At 48.0% G+C, this 22493-nt stretch overlaps 1 protein-coding gene across 1 annotated transcript in view; it reads left to right on the top strand.

Moving 5' to 3' along the window:
- Positions 1-22493, top strand: part of PRMT5 (protein arginine methyltransferase 5) — a 77516-nt gene that overhangs the window by 34924 nt on the left and 20099 nt on the right. The window contains exons 11-13 of the mRNA XM_075340951.1: positions 7583-7705; positions 7804-7979; positions 13427-13536. Of these exons, the coding sequence (XP_075197066.1) occupies positions 7583-7705; positions 7804-7979; positions 13427-13536 (409 nt within the window). The remainder of the gene's footprint in view (positions 1-7582; positions 7706-7803; positions 7980-13426; positions 13537-22493) is intronic.

The following is a 22493-nucleotide window of genomic DNA, read 5'->3' as shown; positions in this document are numbered from 1 at the left end:
TTTTTGGATTTCAAAGATTTGGAAGAAAAGCGGGTCCAATCTGGACTCCCGGCATGTCCCTTCTCACCCCACTGTGTCGGCGGTGCTGTTAAGGTTGATTTTACAAGGCTGGAGCCTTCACATGCCGCGCTCCTTCACCATCCCCTGGGGCTCTGGCTTGAAGTGGGAGCCATCACGGTTCTCACTGCTCTGCAGGAGACCGGTCTCCATCCGCAGCCCTTTTCAGGATTCTGCCGGACGGAGCGTCTAACCCCCCCCCCCCCCCCCCCCAGGGACTTGGCCCTGCATCTCAAAAGCTAAGTATTGAGACGTTTTTACCACAGAAAGTGGTCTTTCCAGGGGTCCCTTGTACTTTATTTATTGGAGGGAGTGTGTTATATGACTGTGGTAACATTTCCGGCCGGTTCTCCAGTTTTCACTGGAGAACCGCGCCGATGGTGCCTGCACGCTGGCCGCATGTTTAAATCTAGGCCCCGGCTTCGCCTGAGGCCTAGTTTCGGTTTCACTGCCCCTGCATGTTAGTCGTGCAGTGGGACAGTGCAGCTCCGCCCAGCGGCTGTTCAGCACAGGGAACGGACACTCCTCACTGAGGAAAGATTCCCTCCCCTGTATACCTCATTTGCCCGCTCTCAGAGTAGGCCCCGCCCCCTCTCCTCGCTCCGGTCGCCATTTTCTCAGCGTTCTCAATGTCTGCATAGGCACAGAGATACCACATTGTGACAAATGGGGGACTGGGCTGGGGGACTGGAGGGCACAGAAATGTATGTTAAACGGTCTGGCAAGCCACAACCTCCAGTTGTGCACCTGCTTATATTCTCTGTTTATATACTCTGCTGGGGGTCATTCTGGAGATGCATTCCCTCACAGAGCCCCCACTTCTGCAGCATGTCTCACATCAGAGCAAGGCTGCAAGGCTGTTCTTAATATCCACTGCATGTAGACTCGTACTGCCTGTACTGAGCACATAAACACAGTGGTCCCTCAGCCTTGGAGGCTCATCAGTGGTCCCTCCAGCTGTTACGGTGGTGCTGAGCATGCATTAGCCCCCTTCTCAGGGCGCTTCTGCTGCTACGGCTCGCTCAGCAAAGCTCTCAGAGGACTCTTCATCTGGTCTCAGTCCCCGTCCTCCTAAAATGGAGACGCAGGGTCCCCTGTCCTTCCCCGTCCCGCAGCTCTGATTCACGAGCTGACTCACTGGACGAGGAGGATGTCTTTACTGGGGGCTCGGACGCTACTTAATGTACCATTGATCTGTCCGAAGGTGACGCAGATGCTAATGATTTGTTTGCGTCCATTATATTTGTACTGGACCTCAATCCGCCTGTATCAGGGGAGTATCCCCCTCTGGCAGAAAGGCATCAGTATACCTTAAAGAGAACAAGGCGTGTGTTCCTTAACCACTCCAGTTTTCAGCCCACTGTGACCAAGCCCAGAGCCTGTCCTCACAGACGCTCCCAAAGCGTGGTTCTGATGACTGTTTCCCCCTTCCACCACAGGTGGTCAAGGAGTGGGCTCATTCACCAAGAGTGGTCCCTCCGGTGTCTAGTATTTCAGCCCGGATAGTTGTATCAGTGGCTGACGGCACCTCTCTAAGAATCCCACTGTACATTAATTCTGTACTGGACCTCAATCCGCCAGTATCAGAGGAGCAACCCTCTCTGGCAAAAAGGCACCAGTTTACCTTGCCTAAGAGAACAAGGAGTGTGTTCCTTAACCACTCCAGTTTTCAGGCCACTGTGACCAAGCCCAGGGTCTACTCTGGCAAACGCTTCCCAAAGCGTGGTTCTGATGACAGTTTTCCCCTTCCACCAGAGGTGGTCAAGGAGTGGGCTCATTCACCAAAGGTGGTCCCTCCGGTGTTTAGACTCTCAGCCCGGACGTTGTATCAGTGGCTGATGGCTCCTCACTTACGGCTTTGCTGTCCGCCAGGTTGTCCTTCTGGCCAAATCTGTATGGAGGCGGCAGGGGCCTCGTTCTCCCCAGCTTTTGCAGCAGTGCGGCTTTTAAAGCCATCTCTGCTTCTCTAGAGGAGATGCATTCCCTCACAGGGACTCTTTGCCCGAAATGGTTGCCTTAACTTCCAGACTTCAGTCTTTTCATCCTATGCCATGTCTGCCATGCTGGAGACTCTCACCGCACTGCGGTGGCCTCGGCTAATTTCTTCGCTATCCGCAGGCTCCTGTGGCTTCGGAAGTGGAAGGCGGATGCTTCTAAAGAAGTTCCTTGCTGGGCTCCCTTTTGCTGGGACCAGACTATTCGGGAACAACTGGATGAAATTATTAAGGAAGCTCTTGGCGGGAAGAGTTCTTCCATGCCACAAACCTAAACCAGGAAACCTGTCCAGGGCAGGAATCAGTCGAGGTTTCGTTCTTTTCGTTCCTCCAGCTGATCGTTCTCTAAGCCCTCGGCCTCGTCCACTGGCTCAGCCAAGGATCGTAAACCCAAATGGCGCACGAGAACCGCAGGAGATGCTGCTACTAAGTCAGCCTCCTCCTGGCTATCTGGCCACGCCAGCAACGTCCTTGGTCGGTGGCAGGCTCTCCCACTTTGGCGACGTATGGTTTTAACACGTCTCCGATCAGTGGGTGCGAGATACCATCTCCCACGGCTACAGGATAGAATTCTATCCAGCCCGCCAAACAGATTTTTTCTGTCAACTCCCCCCTGCTCCAAGGCCGCCGCCTTCTCACAGGCTGTGGCATTCTTGCAGGCCACTGGAGCAATTGTACCGGTTCCCGACTAGGAACGGTTCTGAGATTTCTGCTTAAATCTATTCCTAGTACCCGAAGAGGGCGGTGCCTTCCGACCTGGATCTCAAGCATGTTCAGGTGCGGCATTTTCGCATGGAGTCTCTGCGATCAATCAATGACCCAAGGAGATTCCCTAGCATCCATCGACATCAGAGATGCCTATCTGCATGTGCCAATCGCAGTTTCACACCAGCGTTGGCTACGTTTTGCAATCAGAGTGGTCCAATTCGTGGCTCTTCCCTTGGGGTTAGCCACGGCCCCTCGAGTATTCTCAAGGTCCGGGCAGCTGTGATTGCGGTCCTGCACCTCTAGGGGTTGGCAGTGATCCTTTTGTCCTGGACAGCCTTCTAGTCTGGGCTTCATCCAGTGCAAACTGTTAGCGGAGTGCCTCGCTCACTCTCGCCACTCTAACTAATTCGGGTGGTTTGTCATTCTGTCCAAGTCCACTCTGACTTCGACCCAGAAGTTCACATACCCAGGGACGCAATTCGAGACTCTGTTGGCACTTGTGAAGCTGCCCTTAGTCAAACAGCAGTCCCTCCGCTGGCGGTCGACGTCGTTCCATCAGGCACCTAATACAGGTGCTGGATCAGACGGTGGTGTCAATGGAAGCTATTCCTTTGCCCAGTTCCATCTGCGTCCTCTGCGGCTGGATATTTTCCGCTGTTGGAACAAGCGGACTTCCTCCTTCCACGGGGTGGTGGCTTCGCCACAGACCAGGGGCTCGTTTCAGTGGTGGCTTCGGCCCCTCTGTCTCAGGGACGCTCCTTCCTGGCTCCGTCCCGGGTGATCCTCACCAAGATGCTAGTCTATCCGGCTGGGGAGCAGTATATCTCCACCATGGAGCGCAGGGCACTTGGACTCTGTCCGAATCAGCCCTCTGGATCAATGTGCTGGAAATCAGAGCTGTGTTTCTAGCTCTCTAAGCCTTTCACCATCTGTTGGCGGCCAGGCACATTCGAGTCCAGTCAGACAACGCTACAGCGTTTGCCTACATCAACCTCCAGGGCGGGACACTCAGCCGCCTGGCAATGTTGGAGGTTCATCGCATTCTTCAGTGGACGGAGGACTCCTAGTCCACCATATCCGCAGCCCACATCCCAGACGTGGAAAACTGGGAGGCAGATTGTCTCAGCCGTCAAACCGTGGCTCCACGATCCTCAGGTTTTTGCGGCAGACGCACTGGTTCAAGTTTGGTCCCAGCTTCGTCTGTCTTACGTGTTTCACCCTCTAGTTCTTGCCCAGAGTCCTGCGCAAGATCAGAAAGGAGGGCCGTCGGGTCATTCTCATTACTCCAGACTGACCCAGGCAAGCTTGGTACCCTGACCTGCTCTGTCTGTCCGTAGAGGTGCCATGGCATCTCCCGGACTGTCCAGACCTTCTCTCACGAGGTCCGTTTTTCCGCCAGAACCTGCGGCTCTCAGATTGATGGCGTGGCGTTTGAGTCATGGATCTTGACGACTTCTGGTATCCCTCCTGAAGTCATCTCCACTATGACTCGAGCTCGGAAGTATCCTTTGGCCTTTTGGCCTTGCCGACCCTCCTGTCCCTTCTACAGTCCGGTCTGCAGCTAGGACTATCCCTCAATTCCCTTAAGGGACAGGTCTCGGCTCTGTCAGTGTTGTGCCAGCGGCGTATCGCCCGGCTGGCCCAGGTCGCTCCTTCATGCAGGGCGCATCTCACATCATTCCGCCTTACCGGCAGCCTTTGGAGCCCTGGGACCTTAATTCGGTCCTCACGGCTTCCGGAAACCCCCCTTTGAGCCTCTTAGGGAGGTTTCTTTGTTTAGTTTTTCACAGAAAGTGGTCTTTCTAGTGGCCATAACTTCCCTCAAGAGAGTCTCTGTTTTGGCTGCACTCTCTTCGGAGTCCTCCCTTCATCAAGACAAGGTGGTTCTCCGCCCGACTCTGGACTTTCTCCCTAAGGTGGTTGCTGCTTCCACCTTAACCGGGGCATTTTCCCGGCCTTCCTTTTGTCCGGCTCCTGTTCATCGCTTTGAAAGGGCGTTGCATACTCTGGATCTGGTGCGGGCGCTCCGGATCTATGTGTCTCGCACCGCTGTTCTTAGGCGGTGCACCTCTCTTTTGTGCTGACCGCTGGTCAGCGTAAGGGCCTCTCGGCATTTAAGCCGACCCTGGCTCGTTGGTTTAGGTCGGCCATTTCCGATACCTACCAGTGTACTCAAGTGCCTCTCCCGCCGGGGATCAAGGCACACTTGACCAGAGCTGTTGGTGCCTCTTGGGCTTTCAGGCACCAGGCTACGGCTCAGCAGGTCTGTCAGACTGCCACTTGGTCTAGCCTGCATACCTTTTCAAAGCACTACCAAGTGCATGCTCTTGCTTCGGCAGATGCGAGCTTGGGCAGACGCATCCTTCAGGCGGCTGTCGCCCATTTGTGAAGTTAGGTTTCGCCTACTTCTCAGTTTTTCTGTTTATTCCCACCCATGGACTGCTTTAGAACGTCCCATGGTCTGGGTCTCCCATAAGGAACGATGAAGAAAAAGAGAATTTTGTTACTTACCGTAAATTCTTTTTCTTATAGTTCCGACATGGGAGACCCAGCACCCTCCCTGTTGCCTGTTGGCAGGTTTCTTGTTCCGTGTGTTATCACCGGCTGTTGTTGTAGACAGAGGTTCCGGTTGTTCCGGGTTTTGCTCTGTCTTTACTTGTGGGTGGATGTCCTCCTTCAGCTTTTGCACTAAACTGGCTAGGACTGGCTACCAGGGGGAGTATATGCTAGGAGGGAGGAGCTACACGTTTGAGTGTAGTACTTTGTGTGTCCTCCGGAGGCAGAAGCTATACACCCATGGTCTGGGTCTCCCATGTCGGAACTATAAGAAAAAGAATTTACGGTAAGTAACAAAATTCTCTTTTTTCAACCTATCTATTCATATGGATTCCCCCCCCCCCCCCCCTGCCTGTTGTTCCTCCCTCTCTCTGTTCTCTATGGTAAGTATTATACAAACTATTCACTGTGCTTGTAACGTGGCGTGGGGTGGTAGTCGTGGGCGAGGCAATCGTCTGTCGCACCCCGGTACGCTACATGAAAATGGAGGTCCTGGCTGGGTGTGTGGTGTTTCACTCCAGAGGCTATATGCATTGGCAGGCCGCATGTTGCCGGTGGTTTGGGCTGGCCAGGACCAGTTGGTACACAGTTCATTGAGGGAGACCACAAGTTCATACAAAACATGGTTTTACTGAACGTTAACTTGGTAACAACAACATACATAAGATGGCGGACACAAATCTTCTTGCACATTTCAATATCACAGAGGTTCATTAAGCACACATTCATTTTAGTCGTTCCAACCTCCATAAGGCCTTTTCTTCCCTTCACTACCCAGCCTAGTACTTCATCACAGTCCTTGGAAGTTAGTCTCCTCCTCAAGCAGTCCCACGTCTTTTCCCTCCTAGAGGGGTATCGCCAATATGGCTGGACCAAGCTATAAGCTACTGAAGACATCTCAGGGACACTTGCTTAAGACACTCACTTTGTTCCTTGTCCTGCTCTGTCTTATTATTATTATTATTATTATTATTATTATTATTAATAATAATAATAATAATAATAATAATAATAATAATATTTATTGATAGAGCACCATTGATTCCATGGTGCTGTACATGAGAAGGGGTTACATACAGAACACATATACAAGTTACAATAGACAGACTAGTACAGAGGGAAGAGGGCCCTGCCCTTGCGGGCTTACGTCTTACACCAGGACTCGTCTCTGTCACTCGTTCCTTCAGTCAGTGCGCTGACCCGGCTCCACTACATCACTCTGTGTCACAGTAATCTCCCTCTCTCAGTTGTTCCCCCTTTTCCTTTGTCAGACTGTCATGGTCTCCCTCTCTTCAGTACACCCATATCATGCGGCTCTGCTTCTCCTCAGACCTGAGGTCTGTTCCTGTCACAGACTGGGCCCTAACTGACGTTTCCACAGCAACCGTTTCTCTCCCTCAGCAATAGCTCTTTCCCTATTGGCTAATTCTAGAATCCCAACTGTCAGCTGTCTGTCACCGGGCAGATTTAACTTTTCAGCTGCAGAACTATAACACTAATACCTTATTAAGCAATATACTTTATATACTACATATTACACCTTATACCAATACACATATTGTACATTACATCTTCAATACTGCTACACCTCTACATAGTAACATTCTCTACTCTGCTACATCTTATACATTACAATACCTTACACTATACATTTATAGATAACCTTACAGTATATACATGTGATAAGATATAAAGTATTTAAGAACACATTTGGTGTCTTCAGGGGTCGGAACTCGACCACCATCTTACATGCTGAAGAACCTGTGAGGTCATACCCATGTGACCAGAAGGGGGCGGGGCCTCAGCCAACAGAGCTGGATACCAGGTCACATGGGTATGAGCTCACACAGGTCCTTCAGCACAGTGAATAGTTTGTATAATACTTACCATAGAGAACAGAAAGAGGGAGGAACAATAGGCAGGGGGCGGGAATCCGTATGAATACCCACCGATATATTATCTGCTCTCTTGCAAATGTCACTCAAGAAGCTGCTGATTTTACAAACTTCCCTTTCATGGATTTCAAAACGTAAACATCCGAGCTGCCCACTACAGGTATGTATAGAACCAGTCTGATGGTGCCAGTATAGCACTGGCTTTAGGTCCTATACGAAAATCCCTGGTGGTTGGTTCCCTTTTAAGCTGGGCTGTGAAAAGCATGTTCTTATTTTACCAGTAATCTCCTCTGCTCGATCAGTCATTATTCCCAGTTTCCTTGTATGACAAATTATAAAGCGAGTTTTTATATTTTTGCATGACCCTTGTAGGGTTTTGATGGTTCTTGGAGCAGGTCGGGGTCCTCTGGTGAACGCATCAATCAGAGCTGCCAAACAAGCCGATCGTTTAATAAAAGTATATGCGGTGGAGAAAAATCCTAATGCAGTCATTACGTGAGTGGCAAACACTGAGCTCGTTAAAAATATTTCTAAATCTTGAGTCGTGAAACTATTTTTTATTTATATATTTTTTTTTTTCTTTCCCCTCTCAGGTTGGAAGGCTGGCGCTATGAAGAATGGGGCAGTCAGGTGACCGTGGTCTCCAGCGATATGAGAGAATGGAATCCTCCGGAGAAAGCGGATATTATTGTTAGCGAGCTCTTGGGATCATTTGGAGACAATGAACTATCCCCTGAATGTCTGGACGGAGCCCAACACTTTCTTAAAGGTTCTTTCCTGCTTCGTTTATTTGCTCACACTAAGACGCATGTATTGACGTTTGCATTTAGTTGTAAATTTCCGTTGTACGACAGAAAGCAATTACCTTAATTCTGCCATTTGCTTATTGCTCAGTCAATATAGGTCTCTTGTCAAGGTTCAGTGTAAAATTCCAATTCTAGAGCAACCACGGCATTTCTGGGAATGGGTGCACAGATGGAATCCTGTTCGAAATTCAATGCAAAATAGATTTGGCGCTCCAATACAGTGTAATAGTGAGATTTTAGTGATATAGCAGCAATCCAGAATTTGAAACAGTTTTGGTCCATGAATCAGACCTTCATCAGTTCACTGGAACAACTATACTTGCTATATTTAGATACAAAGTCCTATACATGTCTATGAAGCTAATATACAATAAATGAGGAAACTTTGAAGATGAGAAAACATGAAGCACCTATATGCTGATGACACTCAGATCTACCTATCTGCTGTCCAGAATCCCGGAGTGTCTATCGGTCATCTTCTCTCGCTTCCTTAAACTCAATGTGGTCAAAACTGAACTAAAACATATTTCCTCCATCTCATCTATCCATTACAAAAAAATAACATCACGCTCTCCCCAGTATCCGAACTCCGCTGCCTTGGAGTAACATTAGACTCTGTCTTGTCCTTCATACCATACATTAAATCCCTTGCCACCACCTGCCATCTCCAACTCAAAAATATTTCCAGAATCCGTCCTTTCCTCAACTCTCAAACAACCCAAATGATAGTGCATGCCCTCATAATCTCTCGCCTCGATTACTGCAACATCCTCCTGTGTCCTCCTTGCTAATTTTCTTGCACCCCTCCAGTCCATTCTTAAAGGGAAGGTGTTGTGCCCAAAAAAAAAATGTCAATAACTGAAAAATGTAAAGTATTTATGTTTTAATGTTTTGTTTAAATATTATTTGTTTTTAATTGAGCAAAGTCTAAAAAAAATTAAAGTTTTCCACTCTTAAACACTAGGGGGAGCAGCTGCTGAAATCCTACAGAAACCCCACTGTAGAAATAGCCTGGATTACACCCAATCTGGGTGTTTACAACAGATAAGAGAGAATGAAGTGTAGGGACACAGTGCGGAGCCATTGTGTTGGTGACCACAAATGTCTAAAGTGTCACCAAGGACAACTACATTGTGCTCCTCACATAACGCTCTGCACGCAACGGTCAAGCAATGCTCTGCCACATGCACGCCTACCCGCAATGCTCTGCCACATGCACGCCCGCAATGTTGTACCACACGGACTGTGTGTGTGTGTGTGTGTGTACACACTGTGTATATACTGTGTGTGTGACAGAGCACCCAGCATGAGGGCGGCGGAGCCAGCATGTGTATATACTAATATACCATGTACTGTGTGCATATACTATATACAGTGTGTATATACTGTGTGTGACAAAGCAGCATGAAGGAGGTGGAGCCACCGTGTTTATATAATATATATTGTGTACTGTGTATATACTATATACCGTGTGAACACTGTATATACTGTGTGTGTGTGACTGAGCAGCATGACTGTGCAATGCTCTGCCGCATGCATGCTCACCCACAATGCTCTGCCGCATGCACGCACACACACTACTCACACAGGCTGACAGGTGACAGGCCATGGGGGGAGAGCGTGGTGGTGCCATTGGAGACGGTAGCATCGGTGGTGAGGGGCGCCGGTACAATACTCACACAGGCCGAAGGGGTGACAGGGGGAAAAGTTCAGCACACAGCATGACTGCTGTTTGCTGCAGAAAGATGGCGCTGATCTCCTCCCTCTGCTGTGATCTGGACAGCCCAGGGGGCGCGTCCAGGTCACAGCAGGGAGCTCTCCTGTAAGGCTATGTGCCCACGCTGCGGATTTACCGCGGATTTTGCCGCGGATTTCCCGAAAATCTGCAGCAGCGGCACTTCCAAGCCATTTCAATGGCATTTTGGAAATGCTGTGTCCATGCTGCGGATTTTTCCGCTGCGGATTTGCCGCGGATTTTGATCCGGAAAAATCTGCAGCATGTCAATTGTTTGGTGCAGATTTGGTGCGGATTTTTGGTTTTGAATGGGGAAAAAAAAAAAAAAAAATCCGCGGGTGCGGATTTGCCGCGAAAGTCGCGGATTTTCAGGCAGAAAAATCTGCAGGTACATTCTACCGTGGACACATAGCCTAATAAGCCTAGTGGACAGAGCCCGACTATCAGAGTTAATGCACAGGGGCTGCCATAAAGGAGTGAGTAACTATCGTTACTCACACAGCAAATCCAACATGGCAGCCCCCAGTGCTTCAGTAAAACTAGAATTAAATCAAACTAAATAAACTGAGTTTAATTTTGTATTTAAAAATACTTGATTTCATAATCACTATTTAATACAAAAATAAAAAAAGCGGCACCTTCCCTTTTAAAAGCTGCTGCCCGACTGATCCACCTTACTCCTCACTACTCCACTGCTTCTCCCCTATGCAAATCACTTCATTGGCTCCCAAATACCCATCGTATCCAATTCAAACTAACATTGACCCACAAAAGCCATCCATAATCTGTGTATCCTAGAACTAATCTCCCAACAAGCGTAATTTCTGGTCCTCCTATGATCTTCTTCTATCCTCCACACTTATCCACTCCTTACTCAGCCACCTCCAAGACTTCTCCGGAGTATCTGCTGTCCTCTGGAATTTGCTGCCTCAACACATCAGATTATCTGCTACACTTCCAAGCTTCAAACGTAACTTGAAAACGCATCTATCAAATATGCCTAAAAAACAAAAAGCCAGCACCAAATGTGCACTACAGCACTAAACATTCCAAACTGTACTTATTATAAAAAAATTTTTGAGATTTTTGGCAAAAAATTGCAATTTCTTGAGCTGCTTCGCCACGTCACGGCAAATCTCATTTGAAGCAGTCCTACACTAAAATATTTTTATAAAATGTGCCATACGGCCTCACATATGAATAGTAGAACTGCTCTTAGCAGCACTCACCTGGTCTATTTCAATCCCGTACCCATGACTGAGTCATGGCTGTGGGCGGGACAGGTCCAAGCAAATGCTGCATAAAGTAAATAGCCTGTGGACAAAGCCTGATGACTTAATGTGAACAGTCACCAACCGCCAATTCAATTTTTTCTTCATTGAATTGGTCGGTGGTTGACCTCCACCTTGCTATGCACCCCAATTTGGGATGTATTCCATCTGTCTGGATTTTGGCGGTTGGTGACTGTTCACATTGAGTCGTCAGGCTTTGTCCACAGGCTATTTACTTCATGCAGCATTTGCTTGGACCTGTCCCGCCCACAGCCATGACTCAGTCATGGGTACGGGATTGAAATAGACCAGGTGAGTGCTGCTAAGAGCAGTTCTACTATTCATATGTGAGGCCGTATGGCACATTTTATAAAAATATTTTAGTGTAGGACTGCTTCAAATGAGATTTGCCGTGACGTGGCGAAGCAGCTCAAGAAATTGCAATTTTTTGCCAAAAATCTCAAAAAATGTTTTATAATAAGTACAGTTTGGAATGTTTAGTGCTGTAGTGCACATTTGGTGCTGGCTTTTTGTTTTTTCTTTATCAAATATGCCTACAGTATCCCATGACCCCACTGCCAGAGCTGCTGCCTCACCACCACTGGAGCTGTTGCCTCATCCATACCCCATCTACTATCTACTCCACAATATCATGTACAATTGTATACCCACAAGGGCAGGGCTCTCTTCCCTCTGTACTAGTCTGTCTATTGTAACTTGTATATGTATTCTGTATGTAACCCCCTTCTCATTTACAGCACTATAGAATCAATGTTGCTCTATAAATATTGCATGAAAAAAGAGGTGTAAAAGGAGGTAAGTTGGAATTGCAGCTGTATATTGCTCAGGCCAAAAAACTACTACTACTCCATCAGGATACAGCTAAACCCCCACTAGGTGGAGGCATCACAGGTGCAGGGGGAGCCATTCACACTCCCTTCCAAATATGGAGGAGGTAATGGCTGGATGGTAAAACTGCACACTAGTGGCTTGCATAGAGCACTGTTCACACTAGCAGACGCACAGTCACAAACCCGCAGCCTATTAGGTGACGCCCATACTATTAGATCAGGCGGGCTGCCAAGCCGTACCCCCACTGCGCGCTACATAGGGACAGAAACTCTAATGGCAAGGCCGAACAAAAAGGGGCCTGGCTGTATCCTGTACAAAAAAATGAGGTTTTTTGTTAGCGTTATGGCCATAAGACGTATGCCTACAACCCTCGCCACGGGAACCTCATGCTTGTAGGTCCCTACACTATATATAATATCAAAAAGCAAAAGCCACTAGTGTGCAGTTTTACCATCCAGCCATTACCTCCTCCATATTTGGAAGTGAGTGTGAATGGCTCCCCCTGCACCTGTGATGCCTCCACCTAGTGGGGGTTTAGCTGTATCCTGCTGGAGTAGTAGTAGTTTTTTGGCCTGAGCAATATACAGCTGCAATTCCATCTTGCTGTAAGTAATAAAAGGAGGTAAGAAAAAAAAAAAAAAACGAAAATGATGAGTCATGTTGAGATAAAGCCATGATGAGTATAGTAAGGATCAAAAATATTGAAAAATAGCAAATACAAGAAAATAAGATTAAGTGAAAGAACCAAGTTGTGGAAAGAGCCTTAAAAATATATCTAGGAAGGAAAAAAAAGGGGGGGGGGAGGTTAGTGGAGAGGCACAAAAATCTATTTAACCGGTAAAAAAAAGTTGCTCTGACCCAGCAGAGAATGAAGCATAGAAAATGTCCAAGCCAAAGACCACCAAAGGAAAACGCATGGCACAGATTAAATGGCAGCAAATAATGGCATCAAAAATACATGTGAATCTAAGTCACAAATACCGGATTGTCCAGGATATACTACATAGGAATGTAGCGCAGTGGTGAATATACGGTGTCCACCGCAATGAATAGTGAAAAGGTGCTAACATGGAGCTGTGACTCGCTCCTAGTTTAAATAGCAAGGGGGGAAACAGGGAAACCTGGTGTGACCAATGAGACCTAGCACCTCATGGGATAAGCTCGTGTGGTGCGTCTAGAGGACCAGCATCAAACCATGGGAAAAGCGCGTGTACAACTTTTCTGGTAACTGATTCTGGATTGCTGCTAAATCCATTAAATCTCACAATTTCAGTGTACTGGAGTGCAAATCTATTTTTCAGTCTGAAATTCCAGTCATTGCTTAAATTTTTTAATGAAGATGATGCAACCATACATAAAGTGCAAAGTAATGACAAAAAAGAGGACGCGCACACCATTACACTGCAAGAGAAGGGCAAATATATGAACACTATCTTACAGTCAATTACATTATCCTCTTAATTGTGATGCTTTTTAAAAGTCTAATCTTCAGGTTTTTATTCTCAATCACCTTTTTAGCTACTAATTTTTTTTTTTTTCTCTATTTTTGCAGAGGGTGGTGTTAGTATTCCTGGGGAATATACCTCTTTTTTGGCCCCAATCTCTTCCTCCAAACTGTACAATGAGGTGAGAGGATGCAGAGAAAAGGATAGAGACCCAGAGGTGAGTTGGTAATGTTACAGGTGACTTATTTATGCTCTTTGACCTTTGTATGGTTTGGTTCATAAATTACCTGTAGCCGTCAGAGCCGAGATGTGCCCAGACTAAGATTCATCTAGTTGAATGGAGTACCCAAATCTTACAAGTATGTGCAATCACGCTAAATTTCAGGGGCAAAGTAGGCTTCACCCCGTTCTGACATTGGATGTACTAATGTCTGTCAGAACCCCTTCTTTGTCACGGGCTCAGGTGAGCCCGTATCTTTCCTGGCAAACAATGATTGCAACATTCATTTGCCTCGAGAAACAATGGGGGAAGCTGAGCTCCACTCACTTCTGTTAACTCTTTAAGTGCTGCTGTCAATCTGACTGCAGCATTTAAAGCACATGGTCTGGTGGGGGCACCATTTCATGTGTCATCAGCTCCCCCCTGCGATGCGATCTCGGGGTGCCAGTGAGTTGCTATGACAGGTGAAGGTCTGCTGAAGACCCTTTTGCCTGTTCTGACTGTTTCTCTGGGCATCATGGTAGGCTGAGGTTGTTACTTTATACTGCAATACTGTGGTATGTAGTAGATGCAGTCAGACAATTGTAGGGTCAAGTCCCCTGAGGGAATTAAAACTTAAAAGGATTGTCCACCACTAGGACGTTTTAAAAATATGAAAAATAAGTGCAAGTTTGAATCTCCTTTTATTAAATATAGAGAAAATAAAATACATGTGATATCACGATCTGTAAAAAAAGCCCGATCTATGAAAATATTAAAATAATTAACCCAAAGTTATATCATTAAAAACATCATCTCACCGTACAAAAAACAAGCATTCACACAGCGCTATCAACAGAAACTGAAAACATTACAGGGCGGGGACATTGGCAACGGAAATCATTATTGTATTTTAATGAATTTTTTCACCACTTTTGAGAAAACAAATGCATATGTTTAGTATTGCTGTATTTATACAGATCTAGTTGCATATTGCCAGGTATGATTAATGCACAATAGATTCCCCCCCATACCAAAAAAAGCATTGTTGTTTTTCTTCCCATTTTGCTATATGTTGTATGGCAAAATAAAAGGTTTCATTCACAGTTACAACTTATCCTACAAAAAAATAAGCCCTTCTACGACTGTAAACTGGGAAAAAAAGGTATGGTTCTTAAAAGAAAGGGAGTAAAAAGCGAAACCAGAAAACTGCCATGTCCGGAAAGGGTTAAAGAGGGGAGCATATTCTGACACCAGTTGTGAAGTAACAAATAAATTACTGGTAATTGGTTTTCCAGATACATGACAGCAGCATGTAGAGAGATGATCTGCCCCCAAAGGCCAGGAATCCTACAGCTTTAAAAGGCAGAGCCCTGGTTTACAGAGCAGGAGAGGTACTCCATTAAGTTTAGTTTAGCTTTGACACTGCCTTGCCTCTGCTGGGACCCTGAAAGCGCATAAAAAGGAGGAATACTTCCTGAACCTTCATGTTGATTCTATCTATTGTAGAAGACCTCTCCTTATTTGTGATGGGCATGCGTGCTCACCACTGCTTGTTACTTGATTGAGCTCCTCAGTTTGAAAATGCTTGCATTTCCCATTGACTTCCATTTATACTTGGTACTTGATTCGCGTCGGGACAACTTGATGCTCAATCAAGCAATGAGGGGAGCAAAATTGGGTGAGGTTTAAGTATGACCCTATCTGGAAGGAAACTCTGAAAGATGGTTTGAGGACAGAGCCTGTAGTTCTCTAACCTTTCTAGCTGATGTAAGGACTACTGACTTAATGGTTAGTATCCTTATTGTGCCGTCTAATAATGATTCAAATTGGGCTCTGGTCAAGGCTTTCAGGACTAGGTTTGAGGTCCAAAGGGGAAGCGTTGCTGAGGCAGTATACTAGGGAACGCCCCTAGGCCACTTTTGGGAGGAGGGCATCCAACCCATGGGGGAGTTCCCTTCGGTCTAGGGGAAGAAACAGCCGAAGGTTTTCTAACGGTTTCTCCCTTTTCCTCCCTCATCTGAGTAATTTCCTCTAATAGCACTGGTTTATTTGATGACCGCTGAGGTTGTTGGATTCAAAGCTTTCTTTCCCTTTTAGGTAACTTAATGGTAGCTGACTTGCCCACATTTGGCTTTCGGGGAAAAAAATTTGTGTTGTAAAGCTTAGAGTCCCATAAAAGTTTTGCCTCTGTTTTGGGGTTGTTCCCCCACCTCTCAACCAGCTTAGCTAGATAATTAACCAGCTTAGCTGGACTAATGTCTTTGAATTGATTTATTCCCCTTCTGCAATCTACCCTTGATTTTCCTACTATTAGAAAATTGCTCAGGTATGGAATGAATAGAAGGTGCTTTTCTCCGATATGGGTCAATATTTCTGACACCAATTTGCTTAATATCCCTGGAGCCGTTTTGAGGCTAAAGGGGAGGGATTATTTTTGGGATTGTGATAATAGGCATCCTGGAGATCTCTGGTTGCCATAAAGCAGCCCAGGAATAGAACTTTCACGGACCAGCCAATTTGTTTCCACCTTGAAAAGTTTTGTAATTAAACGTTGATTTAAAATTTTTAGGTTTTATAATCGTCCTGAAGTATAGGTCAGGTTTCCTTTAAAATGAGGACTGTAAAACCCTTTAACCAAGGTCTCGTTTTGGGACTTGGGTGAGTACTCCCTTTCCCGTTAGCGACGAGACTTCCCATTTTAGGGTCTGTTGACCTATTTTCCAGTGCTGGTCTAATGTGACCATGAACGTTTCTGGTATAAGGGTACCAAGTTCTAGTTTTAAGTGGCTATGGTGTCAAAGACCCACTGGCTTAAAAATATATGTTTTCTTTGTCGCTCCATTGGGAGTCCCATACAATTGGGGTGTATAGCTACTGCCTCCGGAGGCCACACAAAGTATTACACTTTAAAAAGTGTAACCCCTCCCCTCTGCCTATACACCCCCCCCGTGCATCACGGGCTCCTCAGTTTTATGCTTTGTGTTGAAGGAGGCTGACACTCGCACAATGCTCCACATTTTAGTCAGCAGCAGCTGCTGATTATATCGGATGGAAGAAAAGAGGGCCCCTAACAGGGCCCCCGGCATGCTTCCTTCTCACCCCACTGAGTCGGCGGTGCTGTTAAGGTTGAGGTACCCATTGCGGGTACACAGGCTGGAGCCACATGCCGTTTTCCTTCCCCATCTTTTAGGGGCTCTGGGTGAAGTGGGATCCTAACCGGTCATCCAGGCACTGGGACCGGGCTCCCTCCGCAGCCCCTGGTGGTATCTGCCGGACAGGAGATGGAGTATCGTCAGGGACATGGCCCTGCATCTACAGGTACTCTGTGTCCCCTTTGGGACGGTGCATGAAGCACCTTGGCCTCAGACGCTGCAGCGACTGCGGTGTGATTTTTTTTTTTTTTGACCGGGACTACCGCGCCGACCGTGCCTGTTTGCCGGCCGCGGTTTTTACTTTAGTCCCCGGCTTTTGCGGCCTAGAGTATTGAACTCCCGCCCCTGGGCCTGCCAGTCAGGGGGAAGGGCGGGACGGTCGGTATGACGCCGACGGTGAGGGCTGGAGCACACTTCGCTGTCCTCCTCCCCCCTCACTGTTCACTATGGGGCGCAGATTCCCGCACTTTTGTGGTTCCGCCCTCAGCTCCCTCCTCCCCTCGGAACGCCGGCAGCCATTGTTATATGGCATGATTCTGCCGGTGGAGATCTCAGAATGTGCTCACTGTTTGGCAGCACTGCAGCTCTAGGAGAGGGGGTTCATAACCGGTCGCCATGCGCTGGGACCGGGCTCCATCCGCAGCCCCTGGGGGATTCTGACGGACAGGAGACAGGACATCATCAGGGACAGAGCCCTGCATCCAAAAGGTACTGTGTCCCCTTTGGGGGACGCTGCATACAGCACCTGGGTTACAAACGCTGCAGCGGTTGCTGTGTGGTTTGTGAGTCCGGGACTACCGCGCCTGTTTGCTGGCCGCGTCTTTAACTTTAGTCCCCGGCTCTTGCGGCCTAGTACATATACTCCCGTTCCCGGGCCTGCCAGTCAGGGGCAACGACGGGACGGCCGACGGGACGTCGGCAGTGAGGGCTGGAGCATACTTGGTATCCTCCTCCCCCCTCACTGTGCACTGTGGGGCACCAGTTTCCCAATCGGGTGCTGGCCCCCCTTAGGTGCCGAAGTGTTTATATATATATATATATATATATATATATATATATATATATATATATATATATATATATATATATATATGGTATATTATATATGGTATATTATATATGGTATATTATATATGGTATATGGTATATATATATATATTTTATATGGTATAGATATATATATATGTATATGGTATAGATATAGATATATGTATATGGTATAGATATAGATATATGTATATGGTATAGATATAGATATATGTATATGGTATAGATATAGATATATGTATATGGTATAGATATAGATATATGTATATGGTATAGATATAGATATATGTATATGATATAGATATAGATATATGTATATGATATAGATATAGATATATGTATATGGTATAGATATAGATATATGTATATGGTATAGATATAGATATATGTATATGGTATAGATATAGATATATGTATATGATATAGATATAGATATATGTATATGATATAGATATAGATATATATATATATGTATATATATATATATTTCTTTGTCGCTCCATTGGGAGACCCAGACAATTGGGTGTATAGCTATTGCCTCTGGAGGCCACACAAAGTATTACACTTAAAAGTGTAAGGCCCCTCCCCTTCTGGCTATACACCCCCAGTGGGATCACTGGCTCACCAGTTTTGTGCTTTGTGCGAAGGAGGCAACACATCCACGCATAGCTCCACTTTTTAGTCAGCAGCAGCTGCTGACTATGTCGGATGGAAGAAAAGAGGACACATATAGTGTCCCCAGCATGCTCCCTTCTCACCCCACTGTATGTCGGAGGTGTTTGTAAGGTTGAGGTACCCATTGCGGGTACGGCGGCAGGAGCCCACATGCTGATTCCTTCCCCATCCCTTTTTACAGGGCTCTGGGTGAAGTGGGATTTACCGGTCTCCAGGCACTGAGACCGTGCTCCATCTACAGCCCCTGGAGAAGATGCTGGATGGAGCGGAGTACATCAGGGACATGGCCCTGCTTCCTCAAGGTACTCTGTGTCCCCGTGCATTTGGCGCTCACACCGCAGCATGCTGGGTGTTGTAGTGCGCCGGGGGACATCAGCGCTGCGGCGCCTGTGCCATGGCCTCATTCAGCTTCGCTGAAGCAGGCTCACTTATGGGAATTGGTCGCGCCGGCCGCTGGGACTGCGGCGCGGCTGGCACTTGTAGTGCGCCGGGGACTTCAGCGCGGCCTGCGCTTTTACGGCGGCCGCGCTGATAACTAGAGTCCCCGGCTTTTGCGGCCTGCTTCCGTTCGTTCCCGCCCCCAGACCTGCCAGTCAGGAGAGGGGCGGGACGCTGGCCACTTCCAGGAATCGGTCGCGCCGGCCGCTGGCAGCGGCGCGGCTGGCACTTGTGGTGCGCCGGGGACTTCAGCGCGGCCCGCGCTTTTACGGCGGCCGCGCTGATAACTAGAGTCCCCGGCTTTTGCGGCCTGCTTCCGTTCGTTCCCGCCCCCAGACCTGCCAGTCAGGAGAGGGGCGGGACGCTGGCCACTTCTATGAATCGGTCGCGCCGGCCGCTGGGACTGCGGCGCGGCTGGCACTTGTGGTGCGCCGGGGACTTCAGCGCGGCCCGCGCTTTTACGGCGGCCGCGCTGTTAACTCGAGTCCCCGGCTTCTGGGCCTAGTCTCCCTTCGTTACCGCCCACAGCCCTGACAGTCAGGGTAGGGGCGTGACGCTGTATAGAGCAGCGCTGAGAGCTGGAGTATGTTTTGCATACTCCACCCCTCTCACTGTGTGCACTGTGAATCCGGATTCCCGCACTTTCTCAGGCACGCCCACGGCTTCCTTCTCTACAAGGACGCCGGGAGCCATTAGTGTCAGTTTCTGTACGATACAGAGACAAGTGTGGAAGACCCTGGCATTCTGATAGTCACACAATCGCTGCAACAGGCGTTAAGCAGCACCTGTGGTGCTAACCCCACTAGTGCAGAAGTGCACTTATAGATATGCTTGTACTATATACATTGCACTGTTTGGTCGCACGTTGTATATACCCTCCTGGATTATGCGGAGGAGTTATCAGCATATTCTCTGTGTAAAACAAAGGTGCAGAACCACATGTTTTTCTATACAGCTGGTACAGCATGTACGGCTATACGGCCGGCAGGTTACATAGACTCCCATTGTATGCACTAATGGCCAGGGGATGAGGACGGTGTCTGCAGTATTTACTGACAGTTTTTCTGAGACTATGGCTATGATACTAGAAGCCTAGCAGTCCGGACATGTCTCTCACAATATGGGCACTGTTGAATCATTGATCCATGGCCCCCCTCAGTGTGAATAACTAACAGCTCCGGGAATGTCACACGCATCCCAGAGTCACGGCTCTGCACGGACGTCAGTCCCAGACAGCCTAAGCGGGCTCGCTATGAGCGGCCTCGGTTTCATCAGGGTCCTAACAGAAGGACTCGCTGTGTAATGAGGCGGAAGTAGCGGCTCAGGATTCTGATCCTGAGACCGCTCTCAATCTGGATACACCTGATTGTGACGCCATAGTAAATAATCTTATAGCGTCCATCTATAGAATGTGGGTTATTTCTCACAGCTCCTCCAGTGGAGGAGTCAGCTTCACGTATTTTTCTGGACCACTCTGCCTTCAGAGAGGCAGTCCAGGAACACCACGCTTATCCAGATATGCGCTTCTCCAAACGGCTTAGGATACACGTTATCCCTGTCCCCTGACTTGGTCAAGGACTGGACCCAATGTCCCGAGCGGCATCCTCCAATCTCCAGGCTTGTAGCTAGATCCATAGTTGCAGTGGGAGATGGAACTGCAAACTCAAAGATGCCACTGACAGACAGATGGATCTCTGGTCGAAAGCCATCTATGAAGCTGTCGGCGCACCGTTGGCTCCGGCATTCTCTCCCTTGGGGCACTCCAAGCTATTTCAGCTTGTCTTACACAGATTGACACGGTTACACGTACATCTGTGCCGCAGGTGGCATCCTTAACCTCTCAAATGTCTGCATTTGTTTCTTACGCGGTTCAGGTTGTCCTGGACTCTGCGAACCGTGCGGCGGTAGCCTCCGCTACTCCGTGTTTTTAAGCAGAGCCTGGTCTGCTCGTTAAGTGAATGGAAGGCAGATTCTGCTTCCAAAAAAGGTTGCCTAACCAGTTGCCTTTTCCTGCTGACCGACTGTTTGGTGAGCGTTGGATGTAACCATTAAACAGTCCAGGGGTAAGGATTCATCCTTTCCTCAGCCCGGACACAACAAACCCCAACAGAGCAAGAGGCAGTCGGGGTTTTCGGCTTTTTCGAGGCTCGGGCAGGTCCCATTTTTCCTCGTCCAATGTGGACTCAAAAGGATCAGAGGAGCTAAGATTCTTAGCGGGCTCAGTCTCGCCCAAAAAAGCGACAGTCTGAAAACCCGCTTCCAAGGCGGCTTCCTCATGACTTGCGGCCTCGGTCGGTAGCAGGCTCTCCCGCCTTGGCGATATTTAGCTGCCATAGGTCAATGACCATTGAGTGTGAGACATTCTGTCTCACGGGTACAGGATAGAGCTCACTTCTCGTCCTCCAACTCGATTCTTCAGAATTTCTCCACCTCCCGGCCGGGCCGCTGCTCTTCTGCAAACAGGGTGCACTCTATAGGCAGAAAGAGTGATGACCCCCGTTCCTCTTCAGGAACAAGGTCACGGTTTTTACCCCAAATTCTTTGCGGTACCTATAACAACGGGCCGTTCCGTCCCGTTCTGGATCTAAAAATGCTCAAGCTCGTGGACACCAGGCGGTTCCGGATGGAATCCCTCCGCCATGTCATCGCCTCAAGGTCCCAAGGATATTTCCTAGCATCATTAGGCATCAAGGATGCTTATCCACACGTGCCGATTGATCCAGAGCACTAGCGTTTCTACGCTTCGTTATAGGAGACGAACACCTTCTGTTCGTAGCTCTACCTTCCGGCTAGCGACAGTCCAACTGGTCTTCGCCAAGGTCAGGGCAGCAGTAGTCACAGTCCTGCACTCTCAGGGTCACTCTGTGGTCCCGTATTTAGACGATCTACTTGTCAAGGCACTCTCTTAGGAAACATGCCAACACTGCCCGAACGTTGCGCTGGAGACTCTCTAGAGTTTTGGGTGGATCATCAACTTTTTAAAGTCAGATCCGACCCCGACCCTATCGATAACATATCTAGGCATAGAGTTTCTTACTCTCTCAGCGATAGTGAAGCTTCCGCTAGACAAACAGCATTCACTACGGGCTGCAAGCTCTTCTTTAAGAACCAGTCGCACACATTGAGACGCCTCATGCACTTCCTACGTAAGATGGTAGCAATGGAGGCAGTTCCTTTCGCGCAGTTTTACTGCGTCCACTACAATGGGACATTCTCCGCCAATGGGACGAGGAGTCGACGTCCCTCAACAGAGTCGTCGTTCTTTCTCAGGCGGCCAAGGAATCTCTACGGTGGTGGCTTCTTCTCACCTCTTGGTCAAAAAGAAGGTCCTTCCTATCCCCATCCTGGGCGATAGTTACGACAGACGCGAGTCTATCAGGGTGGGGAGCAGTTTTTCTCCACTACAGCGCTCAGGGTACGTGGACTCAGCAAGAGTCCACCCTTCAGATCAATGTTCTTGAACACAGAGCAGTGTATCTTGCCCTACAAACCTTCCAACAGCGGCTGGAAAGCAAGCATATCCGACTTCAGTCGGACAGCTCCACAGCGGTGGCATACATCAACCACCAAGGAAGAACGCGCAACCGGCAAGCCTTCCAGGAAGTCCGGCAGGTTCTGATGTGGGTGGAAGACACGGCATCCACCATATCCCAAGTGTGG

This window comes from Anomaloglossus baeobatrachus, chromosome 1, assembly GCF_048569485.1.
Source record: "Anomaloglossus baeobatrachus isolate aAnoBae1 chromosome 1, aAnoBae1.hap1, whole genome shotgun sequence".
In the NCBI taxonomy this organism is placed as follows: Eukaryota; Metazoa; Chordata; class Amphibia; order Anura; family Aromobatidae; genus Anomaloglossus; species Anomaloglossus baeobatrachus.
Note: the sequence above shows the minus strand (reverse complement) of the source record. Positions and strands in the feature narration are given on the sequence as shown.